The 15,609-nt window shown below is 38.5% G+C and overlaps 1 protein-coding gene across 3 annotated transcripts in view; it reads left to right on the top strand.

Moving 5' to 3' along the window:
* Nucleotides 1-15,609, top strand: part of LOC127569985 (collagen alpha-1(XXIII) chain-like) — a 119,851-nt gene that overhangs the window by 21,670 nt on the left and 82,572 nt on the right. For all 3 annotated transcript variants that reach the window (XM_052015122.1, XM_052015123.1, XM_052015121.1), the window contains exon 3: nucleotides 6,009-6,053. In XM_052015122.1, the coding sequence (XP_051871082.1) occupies nucleotides 6,009-6,053 (45 nt within the window). The remainder of the gene's footprint in view (nucleotides 1-6,008; nucleotides 6,054-15,609) is intronic.

Below are 15,609 nucleotides of genomic sequence, written 5' to 3'. Positions count from 1 at the left end.
GTTGCTAGGCACACTGTGTACAATTTTGAATTGAGTTATTTCATTACAGTGGATTTTTATTTGTTTGGAGCCATTTCTTAAGGGGATGAGGAGTTCCCTTTAACTGACATTCAGAAATGGTAACATGTTTAGGATCATTGGTATTTTGCTTCCTAGATATTTGTACTTCTAATATCCCAGTGGTCCACTTTGCCTTGGAATAAGAGGACATACTGAACAGAGCAACATACACCTGAAAATTTTCACATTAAAATAAAACTTTATGCTTCAAAATGTACACTAATGAATGAAATCTAGCATCCTCTAATTATTAGTTGGCTTAACTCCAAATAAAATTATAATTTTTTGATTCATTCATCTTTGGTGAAATTATTCAAAAAGCATTGTTTAACACAAGCAAAGTAGCAATGACAAGGGGCCTAGCATTTGCAAGAAATTAAGATCAAGCTCTTTAGATATAAACAGGCGAGTATTTAAACAGAATTCAGAAGTTGATCAGTTACTTCAGAAAAGTTTTCCTGTTCCTTTGTGTAGAATTTGGCATTATTTTGTACTAGGAATAAAAGCCGATCAAACCCTCAATCTTGTTCCACCATTCAATTAGGTTTTATTTACCTGTAACTTGATGCATTGATTTAAAAATGAGGAAAAAGGAATTATTTTTCATTTAATATTTGAAAATTTCATATAAATTGTGGGAATTGGTGAGATTTTGACCAAGAAATTTTAATACAGTTCACATGTAGAACACATTCAATTAATTATTTTTCACAATCATGTAGAAATCAAGCATTACAGTTGCTGAATCACTTGGGAATTCCCAATTATTATTTATTTAAGTTCTTTCAAATGCACTTGTGATTTCATTATCAGAAACTCTTGTTTTCCTTGTGAAGACTTGGCAATTTCTATAGAGGCCCTGATATTACTTTTTCCTTTTTCACATTGGGGATATTTAGCCATAGTCTACCTTTCCTGCTCCCAACTGGTTAACTTCTTTAGCTGTCTGGTGATCCATCAAATAAACTAGTATCACTCAGGATACATTCCCAGGAATCACAGTGCTAATTGAATGTGCTCTAAATGGAGTTATTACATGTCTTGCTCTCATTGGCCAAGCACCAGTGATGTAATAGGTGGACCTTGGCTGAGTGCACTCGATCAACATGGCCACATTCAACAAATTGGTTTTACCGAGAGATTATGAACAAATTGAAAGGCAGAGCTGCAAGGATGATAATTTCTGGATTACTACCTGAGTTGCATGCAAATTCGCAGAGGCTAAATACAATTGGAGAAGTAAACAAGTGACAAAGTTTAGTGTGGGAGAAATGGACTCTGATTCATGAGGCAATGCCCCAGTACCATTGGGGAGAATGAAAACCAAAGCATGATAGGAAGACCCATAAAATGTATGCAAAATTGTGCAGCAGAAAGTGAATCCAGAGTAAAACCTGTAAAATGTCAAGCTTGCAGCTCTGCATCTGAATGAATATTTCATTTATAACAAGATAGATGAGTTAACAGCACAAAAGAGCAAATGAGTTTGATTTACTAGCTATTACAGCAGGTACAGGGTGTCTAAGACTGGGAACTCAATATTCCAAGTTAGTCAGTGAGCCAAGAAAACAGGCAGAATGGGAAAAGGGGCGATGTAGCATTGTTGATCAAGAAAATATCAGTGCAATGGTGAGTAGTGATGTGGAATTGGTTTGGATGGAATTCCTGGAATGAAAGGGTTATCCTATCAGGAATGACTGAAACAGTTAGATCTGTATTCTTTGACATTTAGGGAAAGTGGGATGATCTTCATGAATTAAGTCTTTAAGGTGCATGACAAGGTAAACGTCGATATGTTTGCATTAATGGGAAAGTCCCAAACAAGGGACAGAGTTAAAAGGGGTACTTTTTAAAATCTGAGCTCTGAAGGAATTTCTTCTTGCAGAGTGAGGGGAATCTCTGAAATTCTCTAAACCGGTGAGTTATGGAGGCTAGATCACTGGGGAGATTTAAAGAGGAGGTAGGTTTTTTTGAGAGATTGGAGAATTGAGGGCTGTGTGGAATTGGCAGAAAAGAAGAGTTGAGGCTTGGGACAGAAAACCATGATCATATTGAATGGTGGGGCAGGCTTGGGGGCCAGGTACTCTTGCTCCTATTTTCTTGTGTTCTTTTTTATTCTTGAGTAAGATGGTAAGTTCTGATGATTTGACTCTTAATTTTGATTTCTAGGGTTTTTTAGTGAAATTATTTCTGAGATCAAGAACAGCACAACTTATTCTTTTGCTATGGTGTAGTTCTTTGCAGAGTACCGGGATACTGGGCCACATCACTTTCTCTTTATGTTGCAGTTGTAAATGTTGTATTTACTACATCATTTGGGATTGGCCATTTGTACTACATCTTAGATCAGATAGTTCTAATGGTTTTTAATATTTATATAAATGGGTTTTATTGTAAATTGTAACTTATTGCCTCCAGTATCCAGATAGTCCAACATTTGATCTTTGTTTGATGGCTATGCCTGTTCATTAAATACCTTCCTGTCTGCAGCAAGTAAATTTCTGACCCATACAATGTCCAGCCCATGTTGTTAAATAATTCTTACTAATTGCTTCAATCTTCTTTGCAAATCTTAATGTTCTTACTTTGATTAGATTCAACTCATTTTCCCCGAGCTAATTTAATTTATACTGAAATCATTATGAGTTATTCTAAAAGTAGCATCATATATTTTCACAGCAGATTTCCAAATACTGCTACACACTTCCCATTGTCTTAATTAATTCGTTTAGGTAATCCTTTGAGTACTAAAGCAAATTCCATTTTTGCTGTGTGCATATTGTCTGTTAATTGGATCTTGTGCATTGAACTACGTTTCTATATTTCAGAAGCAGAAGACTTCTGAATCAAGCAGAAAATAATGACAAAGATTTGATATATGCCAGTATGTCTCAACTTCCACTCCATCAGCCTTCACATTCAACGGTCCATCTTCTCATAATTTCTACTACTATAAAGTGATGCCACTATAAAACACACCTTCCACCCCCTCCCCCTTTAACATTCCAAAGGAACGGTTCCCTCCACAACACTTTTTTCCCCACTCTGCCATTTCCACCAAGTCACTTCAATTCTTATGACATTTTCCCATGCAGTCAAAGGAGGTGTGACAGCTCTCTTTTTATCTTTTCCCTTTCCAGCAAACAGGGGCCCCAAAAGCTCCTTGCAGGTGAAGGAGCTAGTCAGCTCTTCCACTTCAGTGTTCTGTATTTGGTGCTCACACTGTGGTCTCCTCTATACTGAAAGAACCAAACACAAATGGGGAGATGGCTTTGCAGGACACATTCAGTCTGCAAGGGTGGCTCTGAGTTTCCAATTGCCAATCATTTTAATTTTTCAAAGTCAAGATTATTGCCATATGGACAAGTACATGTATGCACAGGTGCAATGAAAAACTTACTTGTAGCAGCATCACAAGCACATAGCATAATATAAGCAGCATTCACAAGAAAAACACAAATTAAACATAAATTATACACAATCTTTACCAGAAATCAACACAATTAGAACAAAAAAAGACAAAGTATTTTAGTGCAAAGTTATCAGAGTGGTCATAGTCTTGATAAACTACAGTGGTGATTAGGGTTTTGCCAGTTGGTTCAAGAACCAAATGGTTGAAGGGAAGTAGCTGTTCTTGAACCTGGTGGTGTGGGACTTCAGGCTTCTGTACCTCCTGCCTGATGGTAGCTGTGAAAAGATGGCATGGTCTTGATGGTGGGGATCTTTGATGGATGTTGCCTTCTTGAGGCAACGCCTCCTGTAGATACTACCGATGGTGGGGAGGGATGTGCCCATGATGTATTAGGCATTTTGCTCCTCGTCTGACTTCTCTGCCTTTTGGCCTCTTACAATGCTCCAATGTGGGCTGATCTTCCAACTAGGCACATCACAGCCCTCAGTACTTTGAACAACACTCAAGAAGCTCAGCTCCAACCTGCTTGAAGCAGTCCGTTTGATTGGTAACCCATCCGCCAGCCTAAACATTTATTCCCTCCTCCATAGGCACACAGTGGCTGTTTTGTGAATGTTGTTTACAAAAAGCATTGCAATTACTCACCTACTTTATTCCAATAGGATTTCCCAAACCCGTGACCTCTGTCTCTGAGAAGGACAAGGGCTTCATTGGCATGGGAACATCACTGCCTGCACTGTCAGCATCTGATCATGTCCTTGATCCCTGCCACCCCACTCCCAATGTTTCACACTGACCAAAGCAACAATACTCCCACCATGTCCCACTGACCCTCTTCCCGTTGAACTGTGTCACTCTGTAGGGAGATCTCCAGTCTGGTAATGACCACATGTATGTTCCCCTCTAAAAATAAATTGATTTTCAGACCAGTAACCAGGAAAAAATACTATGCATCCTAATTTCTAGGCCCTTTTCCAGTTAGTTTGTTTCTTCCTGTCAGATAAATGAGCAAATTTGCTCAGATAATACCACAACATGTATTAAAATATTTTAGTACAAAATATTCCACTGAATACAGATATTTATATATTTATTCTCAGAATTCCTCATAGTTTCACCAGCACCATAACAATGTTGCAATGTGACCAAAACGTTAAGAAGTAATTCTCACCCTTTTGGAATCAATGCTGCAGAACAAAGCAATATTTAAGAAATGCAGGGAACCCCTCTCTCCAACCCACTGTATCCCCCATCCTATCAAAACAATTGTAACGTAATGCCAATTGCTGAAACTAAATGAAAACACAAATAATGATTATAATTTTAGACAGCAGCTAATCACCACAACTGAATAATGCCTGCAAAAGAGAACTTTGAAAATACATTTTGTAATAAAACACAACTGTATTAATTAGATAATGATTTAATGTACCAAATTCCATGAAGTTCAAGAAATTGCAATATTAAAATGAAAGAAGTGAAATAACCACAGAAAGCATAAAAGAAGAATTAAGTGCAAAGAAAAATCCTCACCAGCACACCAAGCAAGCGAGATTTTCACAAAATGAGGCAGGAAGCAGATTTTGGGCAGTCTCCACATACCATTTGTATCCTCGTGTTTCAGCTCTGGGTTTTCCCCTTTTTTTCCAGGGAAATGGGGATTTCCAGCAGAAAATTGGCTTCATTCATTACCAGTGAAATGAAAAATTACTTCTAGTGAGCAACTCTGCAAACTGCTGGTGTGGCAAAATAATTCAGCGAACAAACTTCAGTCCATATGGAATATGAACTTGCATCATCTCACTGTGAACTTGTTATTGTTTGGGTTATATATTCTTCATAGGTGCTCAATAATAGGTTTTAGATGAACACCATATGTTGGTAAATGGGTTCAATTGACTGTGATCAGTCACTTGGCTGAGAATAGATTTCTGTACACAATCATGTCACATTTAACAAAGAACACAAATGATTGATTAAGAGAAGTTAAAGCAAAGCTAAATTATGAGTAATTTGTTACTTTAAAGAATTTACCTCAGCTGGGAATAAAGTGGAATTTCAATGGCAGAAAGTTTTGTTTTATTGTCCACTTACTATGTCCAGAAAATTTTTTAAACCTGATATCGCTTTTCTAATATTAGTTTGCCAGAATTAGTATAGAACAGAAGCAGTTCTAAGGAATTCCATGGCTTGTGTTGCTGGAAGGTGGAGCAGATTAAATATTCCCTTTGTGAGATTCATCTGTTAGTAGCAACAGTTTAATTATAATTTCTATATTATGAATTTTACAAATAATTCTCCATCCTTTGACCAAACTAATTTATAATAATAAACTTTAACCAAAATTCCCAGGAATGTACAATTAACAGAATACCTGCTCTGCAGTCTGCGGAAGCCAGATGATATGTAACTCTAGTTAAAAATTTTCAGTTCTGAAGGAAGAAATGCCAGAGGGTTCTATAATGGAATTAAAGAAAACATTCCTTAGATCCAACAGTGAACAAATAAGTTGATTCTCTTCAATCTTTATCCTAAGGTCCCCCAGGGAAGCGAGGCAAAACAGGAAGAAGAGGAGCCACTGGTAAGTTTTATATTTGAATTACTATTTTCCTTGGCAGTGACCATATACCATGTGGTGAATTAAATGACTTCTTTTGCCATTCTCAGATAAAAACAACTTTGAACCTGATTCTGCAGTTTGTTCTTCAAATGTCACAAACAGGTATTTCTGTTTAATGCAGGCATATTCTCCAAATTTTAGATGCAGCCATTTTTTGACCCCTTTCCAGAACCCATCCACTGAGCACTTAGCCATCTATTATATTAAGAGCCAGTGGTCTACAACCTCACTCTGCCTGGTTGTACACTTGCAGCACACTAGATGTAAGTTGGAGTGTGAGAAATAAATTGCTGCTGCCAAAGTCACCTCTTCAGGAAGTGAGCAATTTCAGCAATTGAAGAAAGTAAAGAATTTGAGATTTTTGCCCTTTTTTCCAACCTGTGTGATGGCTTCTCAGAACAAATAAGACATTTTTTTGTAGGCTTGCTTTCATTGTGCAGATAAGGCAAAGAGTAGCCAGGTGGTCTTCAAGGAGGTTATGTACTGTTAGATGTTCTTGCCACCCACTCCCAGCCAAGCAAACATGTCCAATAATGACCTTAATGATCATATATGTGCTGGAAGAATAGATTTTATCAACATAGTAATTACTATCATTCACTGCATGAGGAACTGCAGAGCTACCAATAGCCCTGTTCATGCCTGTGAACAAAAGGACTGAATTCTGCTTTTATAGCACAGGCTGTTATGGGGATTCTCTTTAACACCAGCACCTGTGTTTGGGAATTTATTTATTAATTTTACAGGGAACTTTGGACTTTGCTAGCTTCAGTATGAGCAAAATGGGGATATCTGAGATTCCCAGTGCAGTAGACAGCAGGTGTTGTGTTTTACCCGCCCTGCGGTCAACCTTTTCATTTCTAGAAGGGTTTGGCATCTGCTTCCTGAAGTTACAGATTGTGTATGATAACACAACAACAACAACTAACGTTGACATGCAGAAGGCTGTTATGATGCATACACCTTAAAATTCTCTTAGACCTCTTCAAGAAAGAAAATCAAATCAATAGCAAAGTAATAATTGAAAGAACCATTGGGTTTCATAAGACTACTCTCAATGATTTGACACTCTGGAGAGGGACTGTGGCATGTTACAGCTCGTGTCCTGTACAGTTGTAGTCTGTTGTTGCGTGTACAACTTTGCAATACAGGATGGTCCAGACTTGGACATTCCTGACAATTGCTTTGCAGGTAGAAGTATATGCAGAAGTATATCATAGTTATCATATCAAGGTTCGTCAGTGATGGATGCTAGGGCCATTGGAGCACAAGTGTTGTCAGCTTTAAAAGTATGCTGAATATTGGTTGCTGGTTGTATTCACTTGTACCTATTGTAACATTTGAAGGTGAGAACAATCAGAGGCAAGTATTTAGCACTGGTGATGATATGAATTTCTCCCCATTGGCTTCAGAGAAGATACTTTGAAATGATACCAGGCTTAAAGAGTTACATAACAAGACCAGGCTGCATAAATTCAGATTCCTTTCTCTTGATTTTAATAGGCTTGAAAGGTAATCCATTTGAGGTCTTTTGATAAGAGTATTCACTCATGTAGAGTTATTTCCTCTGATGGAAAAAAAATGGACGTCATCTAGAAGTGAAGCCAGGAAACACTTTGTCATATTTAAACATCTTCAAAAGAACAGTTCCATCTTCCATGCCAGGCAATGCTACATCAGTGTCTGTATTGTTTTACTTCAAGACCATTTCCCAAAACATGAGGTTTGTACAGTCAATTCAAATTAAAGTATAGCTAAGCTAAAGTTTCCAATCATTAAACAGCATAAGATAAAATTTCCTGCACATTATCAAGCTGTTCCAATTAATATCATAAATACTTTTATGACTACTTTCTTTTCAGAATGTGTAAACTGCGCTTTTGCTGAATCCTTGGGCGAAACCATTTTTGCAATGGCATATTCAGAGGCCTTTGCGAATGACATTACTAGAACAAGGCATATGAGTTTTAAGTATGTGATAACCACTCATAGGCTTGGGAGACTCCTTGGGAGACTGGAGAAATTATGTTACCTAACAATTGGTACCATGATAACAAGGGCCACACATATTGATTCTGCAAAATAGATTCTTATTACAGTAAAATTCAGATAATCCACTATCTGACCATAGTAAACTTTTGTTTATCCGATATTCATGCATCTGCAATTCTCATGCAACCTGCAAAAATGTGTTTTTATGAAAAGAAGCTCAAACAGTGAATTTTATTTCAAGTGATATGCAAAATAAGTGTGAAAAGACATTTTTAGTTTATTTGCATTTATACATAACGATAGTGCCCTCACAGGCTGACTAGTAGCAATACCAGATAGCTGAGAGTAAACTGTCTGTGGAAATTATGGTTTTTTTAGGCATCCAGCTTGCCAGGTGACATTTTCCATGTTCCTTTCCAACTCAATGGGGTTCCGGTTCCTGAACTTCTTTCCACTTACTGGTGACCTGGTTCCTGAATCTTTTCAACTCACTGGGTACTTGGTTCCTACATCCTTTGAACTCACCAGGGCCCAAGTTCCTGCACTCCATTTCCACTCATTAAGCCCTGGTTCACGTGCTCCCTTAAAACTTGCCTGGTTTACTGGGAAGTTTATTATAATTGTTGGAGGTTGGAGGAATTTGTGTGTTAAACCAGTAGTCTGAATCTGGCTTTCACGTGGGGCCCAATCGCCCTCTTAATTACGGCTCAGATCAGGACAGCGCACAAAGAAAACCTCTTGTACAGCAGCGGTGAGTTTCTCAAACAAGTTGGTTTATTCAGGTCTGTTACAGTGTACACTGGGGAGCACTTTGAGTGAGAGCTCAAAGACACTCCACTAATTGTATTACAATAGTTGCATGCGGATTTCACAATTTCATCAGTAACCCACTTTTCTTTGTAGTATTTGATCTTTGTTTTATCTTTGCAGGGGTTGCCTTTAATTGCCTGACAAATGGTACTTTGCCATCCTTTACCAGATAGTCAATTCCCCCATTCTCTCTGCAGTTGGGTGCTCTAATTTATGGTCTTGCCCTTCTGTCATGACTCAGTTGATCTCATGATCAATTGTCCTGTGCTTAAACTATATTCCAACCTCCATTTGTTTATCTCTGCTCCTTGTAATCTAAACACTTCCCTAATCTTAGTAGTAGCCTGTTTCTTCTAAGTGACGTTTAAGCCATCTCCATTATTGGCTTATTTTCCCATCATCCCTTTCAAAATTGGATGACACTTAAGTTGACCATATTACAAACTTTCCCAATTTTCTTCTAATTCCCAGAGATTCCTTCGTCGATAATACTGTGTAACATCTAAAAATTGTGAATTAAAAGTGTATTGGGGTAACAGAAATAACATCTGCCAGTCCAACATTACCGAAGTCCCAAGTTTGCCAGATAATCCGAGTTTTGCTATATAATTTTGAACTTTTGATGTCTGGATTATATTTAAAGTTCTTCCAGCCAGCCTGCAAATGTCAAATTTCAATGGAAGTCAGTATCAGGAAATATTTAACCTGGACTGCTGATTTGCCATCACTCAGTTTACATTATCACATTGTCAAAATATTTCCTGGATGTTCCAATGAAAATCTGTAGTTAATAACTTTACATTTGCTAGGTAGATTCCTCAATGTATATAACCTCTTGGACTGTTACTGTTTTTCCCCTTCTGCCATGCTTCCTATTTATTCTGTAGGAAGCCCTTGTCTGAGCCTACAGGTGTCTCCTTACTACCTGACAACAAAATAAAATCTACTAGTAAGAGTGCTGCAGGTTTGATCCTGTCAGCGTCAGCTTCCTTTCTTCCCATCCCACTATCCAGGCACCCAAACAGTGAAGCAGCAATTCACTGGCATTTCTTCCAATCCACATTATGTTCACATTATGGTCTTCTCTGCATCGGAGGAATCAAACACAGATTGGGCGGTTATTTTGTGGAGCACCTGTGTTTGGTCTGCAGAAGTGTCCCTGAGTTGCCTGCCACTTTAATACCCCATCCCACTCCCACTCTGACCTATCTGCTTGTGGCTTCTTGCACTATTATGGTGAGGCCCCATGCAAAGTGGAAAAACAGCACCAACTTCCATCTGGGCATGTGGCAGCCTTCTGGACTCAATATCGAGTTCTCCAACTTTAGGTAACTTGGTCTTTCTTTCTGTTTGTATGAGAACCGACCGTTTTGCTTGTTATTATTTTGCCTCAGTTTTTGTTTTTCAATTAGTATAGTCTGACCTGCTGGGCATATCTCACAGCCTCGCTATTAGCAACACATTATACAGACAAAGAAGCATAATCTGACTCTGACTTCTACTCCAACTGCTGTATTAAGTCATTTGTTCTCATACTATCAGAGATATTCCCTTTGTCAATCCACCCTTGTCCCACCTTCTTTGCTACTGAAAGCTACTATAACTTGTTTTCTCTCTTTTTTTCCCAATTATGACGGAGTGCCTTATACCTGAAACGTTAAGTGTTTCTCTCCCCACAGATGCTGCCTGACCTGCTAAGTGAGCAATCTCAGTTTTTATTTTAGAGTTCCAGCATTTGCTGTTCTTTGATTTTCATTACTTCCCTTCCTCCCTCACTGACTAGAATTTGAATGTCCACAACTTTGTTGATCTTCCACCAAACTTGCAAGCTGATTCTAAGGTTAGGTTTAAAGTTAATTGGGATTTACTGAATCGTTTTGGAATTTTAAAGATCATTGCACTACCAGCAGTAAAAGATGCTACCCTTGTATGCAGTACAACCGAGTTCCTTTGAGGTTAATGTTCTCCTTGCTCCAGCTGTGCTTTTCTAGTTTTCAGTGAGCCTGACGGGCGCATCCATTGATGCAGCGATAAAACTGTCAGCTCAAACTTTGCACGCAAGCCTTTTAGTGCAATGTAAATCATCTTTGGCAGAATTCCTGTCATCACTGATACAATTTACCATTGCAGATTTATTGGACCAATTGCTCAGCTCTAATCTGTGTTATTTATGCCTGGAGCTGTCTTTCTCATGTGTAATTGTTTTGATCTGTCTGTCTGAGAAATCTTTAAGCATAAACTCCTGTAGTCAATTTGGAAAAGTAACACTACTCACAGCCATTTATAATGACATTTCTGTTACCTATTATGATACATATGGTTCACATGTATTAGTGTTAACAAAGAAAACAAGAAGGTAGCCTGTGTTCATGACATTATTCACAAAAATGTCCCCATCCTACTAAGTTGTGCAGGGCTATATATTAATTTCTGTTTAGTTATGACTCTGCCAGTTACCAATGAATTTGGGAATATTTACTTTTGTTTTAATCATTTTCTTAAATATACTAAGCCATCATTATTCACAAGGGACATGGGGCAAGGATTTCCCTTGGATTCCACTAATGCCGCTGGCAATGTTAAGGATGCAACAACTTACAGCAGTCAGCCCCTCCATGGATAGAGCAGCTTCTAAGTTTCAGTTTGTAAATGTCAGCTTGTCATAACAAGCTGGACATACAATCCCTCTGGACCCGGCACCAGCCTCAAACCTAACCGAATTTCTGACCACTGGTGTTCCCGACCTGACCCTGGCTCGAGCAGCATTGCTACTTCCCACACAAGGCATCAAATACAATCCATGTTGTGGCAAACAGAATTCACTGGACACCACAGGAGAGGGCTCTGGAGGAAGGTGCTATATCTACAAACACTCCCGGTAATACATGGTCAACATTATGAGTACACGGGTCCATGGATGGTAGGTCAACGCGTACTGAGGACTTACTGTGTCTGTAGAATAATTTGATGAATGGATTTAGGTACCCAGCAACACAAGGCCTGGAGTTTCCTCTGCACTTGCTTGCACATACAGGCCAAATCAAGTTTATTGTCATATGCACAAGTATGGTGCAGATACAGAAGTAGGGTACAGATACAATGTAAAACTTGCAGCAGCATCACAGGTACATAGATTCAGACATATACCTGTAATTTAGGCACAAAACGTTGCTTAAAAGATTGCAGAACTTTGGGTGCGAGAGAGTAAACTGGCTAATCCCTCAATCTTTTACTTTGAGGTCCTCAAATATAAGTATTCTCCAATTGATTTTGATTAGTGGATGTTTTCCTTGACATCACAACACATTTCCAAAAACAAGAAGAAACATAATTTTCTTTTACTAGTCTTTTAACTGCATTTTGTGTAATTTTTAAGAAGAATATGCCAGCACTAGTTAACCCTCATCGACCTGGACCCATAAATCTGTTTCTTCCTCCACAGATGTTGCCTGGGCTACCAGCATTTTCTGCTTTTATGTTTGTATATTTTGTTGCTTTTTGTGCATTTTCATTGCATAAAAATCAAAGTGATGAATCAAAACAATGAAAAGCAATTGCAGATTCTTAAACAAGATGATGCAAGGGTTCTGCTTTGACAGCAACCAGCAATAAGAAGTTTCATCAAAATAGTTTTATTTCACAAGTTCTGATCAATTTTATAACTTTATTTACATATTACTAAACACAAAACTTACCATGCACCAGCACAGTTGTGCAGTTTTTCAGAGGGTTTTTGTTTTGGCAAAATTTGCTTTAAGTAATATTCATTGATATTTCTTGATATATTTAAGAATGATAACTTGGAATAGTTTGATTAATACACTTGAAAATGGATTTATTCCAAAAGCATCCTAGTCAAAGTATCTCTTATATTGCCTAGCATTCTAGTTTCAGTTTACTGAAGACCATCTTCGAACTCTATACAGAGCAATTTATATTGAGTTATAGTAGTCTTATAATAGTCAACTTTCTTATAATAGTCAATTTCTTGAAAAAAATATACTCAAAAGCTTATAAAATAGAAGAATTGCATGAAAAAACTCAGCACATTCAGGGAGAATCTATTGGCTGATGTATTCTTAGTCATAGAAAAAACACAGAAACAGGCCCTTTGACCTGCCACGCCTATGCTGTTTTTTTTTGCCCATCCACACTAACCCTATTTGCCTGCACTAAATCCGTATCCTTCTGTGCCTTACCCTTTTAAGTGCCTGTCGAAATGTCTCTTAAACATAGTGATCATATCTGACTTCACCACCTCCTCTGGCAGCAAATTCCAAATATTAAGTGTTGTGTGTGTGTAAAAAAAAGACCCAGAACCTTTCTCCTCAAATCCCCTTTTAAAACCCTCTCCTCTTACCTTAAACCTTTGCCCCCTTGTTTTTGATACCCCTTCGATGGGAAAAGGATTCTATCTACACTATCTATGCCTCTTACAATTTTATATACCTCTATCAGATCACTCCTCAGCTTCCTTTGCTCCAGGGGAAACAAATGCAGTATATCCAATTATTCCCCATGACTAAAGTCCTCCAATCCAGGCAACATCCTAGTGAATCTCCTCTGCACTCTCTGCAGCACATTCTTTCTATTGTGTGGCAATCAGAACTGCACACAATACTCCATGTGTAATCTAACCAGTGGTTTGTAAAGTTGCAACATAATGTCCCAGCTTTTATATTCTGTGCTCTGACCTTTGAAGGTAAGCATGCAATATGCCACCTTCACCATCCTATCTACTCATGTTGCCACTCTCAAGGGACTATTGACTTGAACCCCAAGGTCCCTCTGTTCATCAACATTCCTTGGTGTCCTACCACTAACTGTATATGTGCAAACCTTTATTCACTTCCAAAAAAAATGCATTACCTTGCATTTGTTGGAATTAAATTCCTTCTCCCAATGCTCTGCTCAATTTTCCATCTGATCTATATCCCATTGTGGCCTTAGACAACCTTCCTCACTATCCACAGCTCCACCAACTTTTGTGTCATTTACAAACTTGCTCATCATACTTCCTGCATTTGTATCCGAGTTGATATATATCATAAACAACAAGGGGCTCAGCACCAATGCTTGCTGTACACCACTGGTCACTGACTTCTATTCAGAAAAGCATCTTCCATCACTGTCTTCTGCTTGCCTTAACCTTCCTTCTGGACTAGTCTACCACACTGGATCTTGTCTACTGCCCTGCCCTCATCAATCTTTTTAGTTACCTCAAAAAGTTTAATCAAATTAGTGAAGCAGGATTTCCCCCACATAAAGCCACAGTGACTAACTCTGATCAGCCCCTACCTTTTCAAATGTACATAAATCCTATTCCTTAGAATTTTCTTCAATAATTTCCCTACCACTGATTTATAGCTCACTGGCCTATAATTACCTAGCTTATCCCTGCTGCCCTTCTTAAACAAAGGAACAACATTAACTATCCTCCAGTCTACTGGTACCAAAGGTGCAAAAGTCTCTGCCAGAGCCCGAGCTATCTCCTCCCTTGTTTCCCATAGCAACCTGGGATAGATCTCATCCAGCCCTGGGGATTTAACAACCTTAATGCCTCTCCTAACATCTAACACCTTTTCCTTCTTAAGACTGAACTGCTCCATGTTATCCATGTACCTCTTTTTGAACTCACTGTCTTGGAGAAAACTGATGAGAAGTATTCATTTAGGACCTCACCCATATCACCTGGCTCCACATATAGATTATTCCTTTGGTCCTTAAGGGGACTCACTCTTTCACTGGCTGCCCTCTTGCTTCAGGCATAATTATGATCGAAGACTCCTTGAAGGCCTGCACACATGCATTTAGCAGAAACTCCCCATTGTGATTCATTGTCTGTGGACATAGCCAGTATAATGGTCAGGGTCTGCTTTGAACATGGTTTTCAAATTCGCACAAAATGAAAGGAACATAATTTGTATTTAAAATTAGGTGTGTTTTTGTACTAGTTTAACCAAATTTGGGTGAATTACACCAAACAAATCAGCACAACTAATGAGAAACTCGAGACTAATTTGCCAAATATACATGGAGAACAAGGAGAATTAATTAAAACTTGAAATCTAAAACTCAAAAATAGGTTCAGTGCTTCCTTAGGTCCCAATTATTAGGTTGATTTGGGATTGCTTTTCTGATTGGAAGTCTATTTATGCTGTTTTTATGGTCGCACATAATGCAGTGAATTTGGAACTTAGCGACAGCAAAACAAAAGGCAATAGTGGTCATTTTTGTTTTGGTTCTACATTTCAACTGGACTCAAGAAAGAGCATCCATATCTTCAATATACAGTCTCTCATTTATTGCTGCTTTCCATTTATAATTAAAAGCTTAAAATATATGCAAGAAAAAACATTAGCCTTGAAGTTTTGGTCTGCTTTCGAAGCTGTTGAGGGGGCTGACCTGCAGGGATCAAACAGCAGTAACCAGGTCTCTGGCACTGGGACCGGTCCTGCTGCTCAGAAGAGAAGGGAGGAGAAGAGGAAGGCAGTAGTGATAGGGGACTTGATAGTCAGGGAAACAGATAGGAGGTTCTGTGGCAGTGAGCATGAATCCCGGATGGTATGTTGCCTCCCAGGGTCTGGGATGTCTCTGATCAGGTCCACAGGATTCTTGAGCGGCAGGGAGAACAGCCAGAAGTTGTGGTTCATGTTGGTACCAACAACATAGGGAGGAGGAGGGATGAGGTCCCAAAAAGTGAGTTTAGGGAGCT

The sequence above is a fragment of the Pristis pectinata genome, chromosome 4 (assembly GCF_009764475.1).
Source record: "Pristis pectinata isolate sPriPec2 chromosome 4, sPriPec2.1.pri, whole genome shotgun sequence".
Taxonomy (NCBI): domain Eukaryota; kingdom Metazoa; phylum Chordata; class Chondrichthyes; order Rhinopristiformes; family Pristidae; genus Pristis; species Pristis pectinata.
The sequence above is the reverse complement of the archived record's forward strand: the minus strand, read 5'-3'. Positions and strand labels throughout refer to the sequence as shown.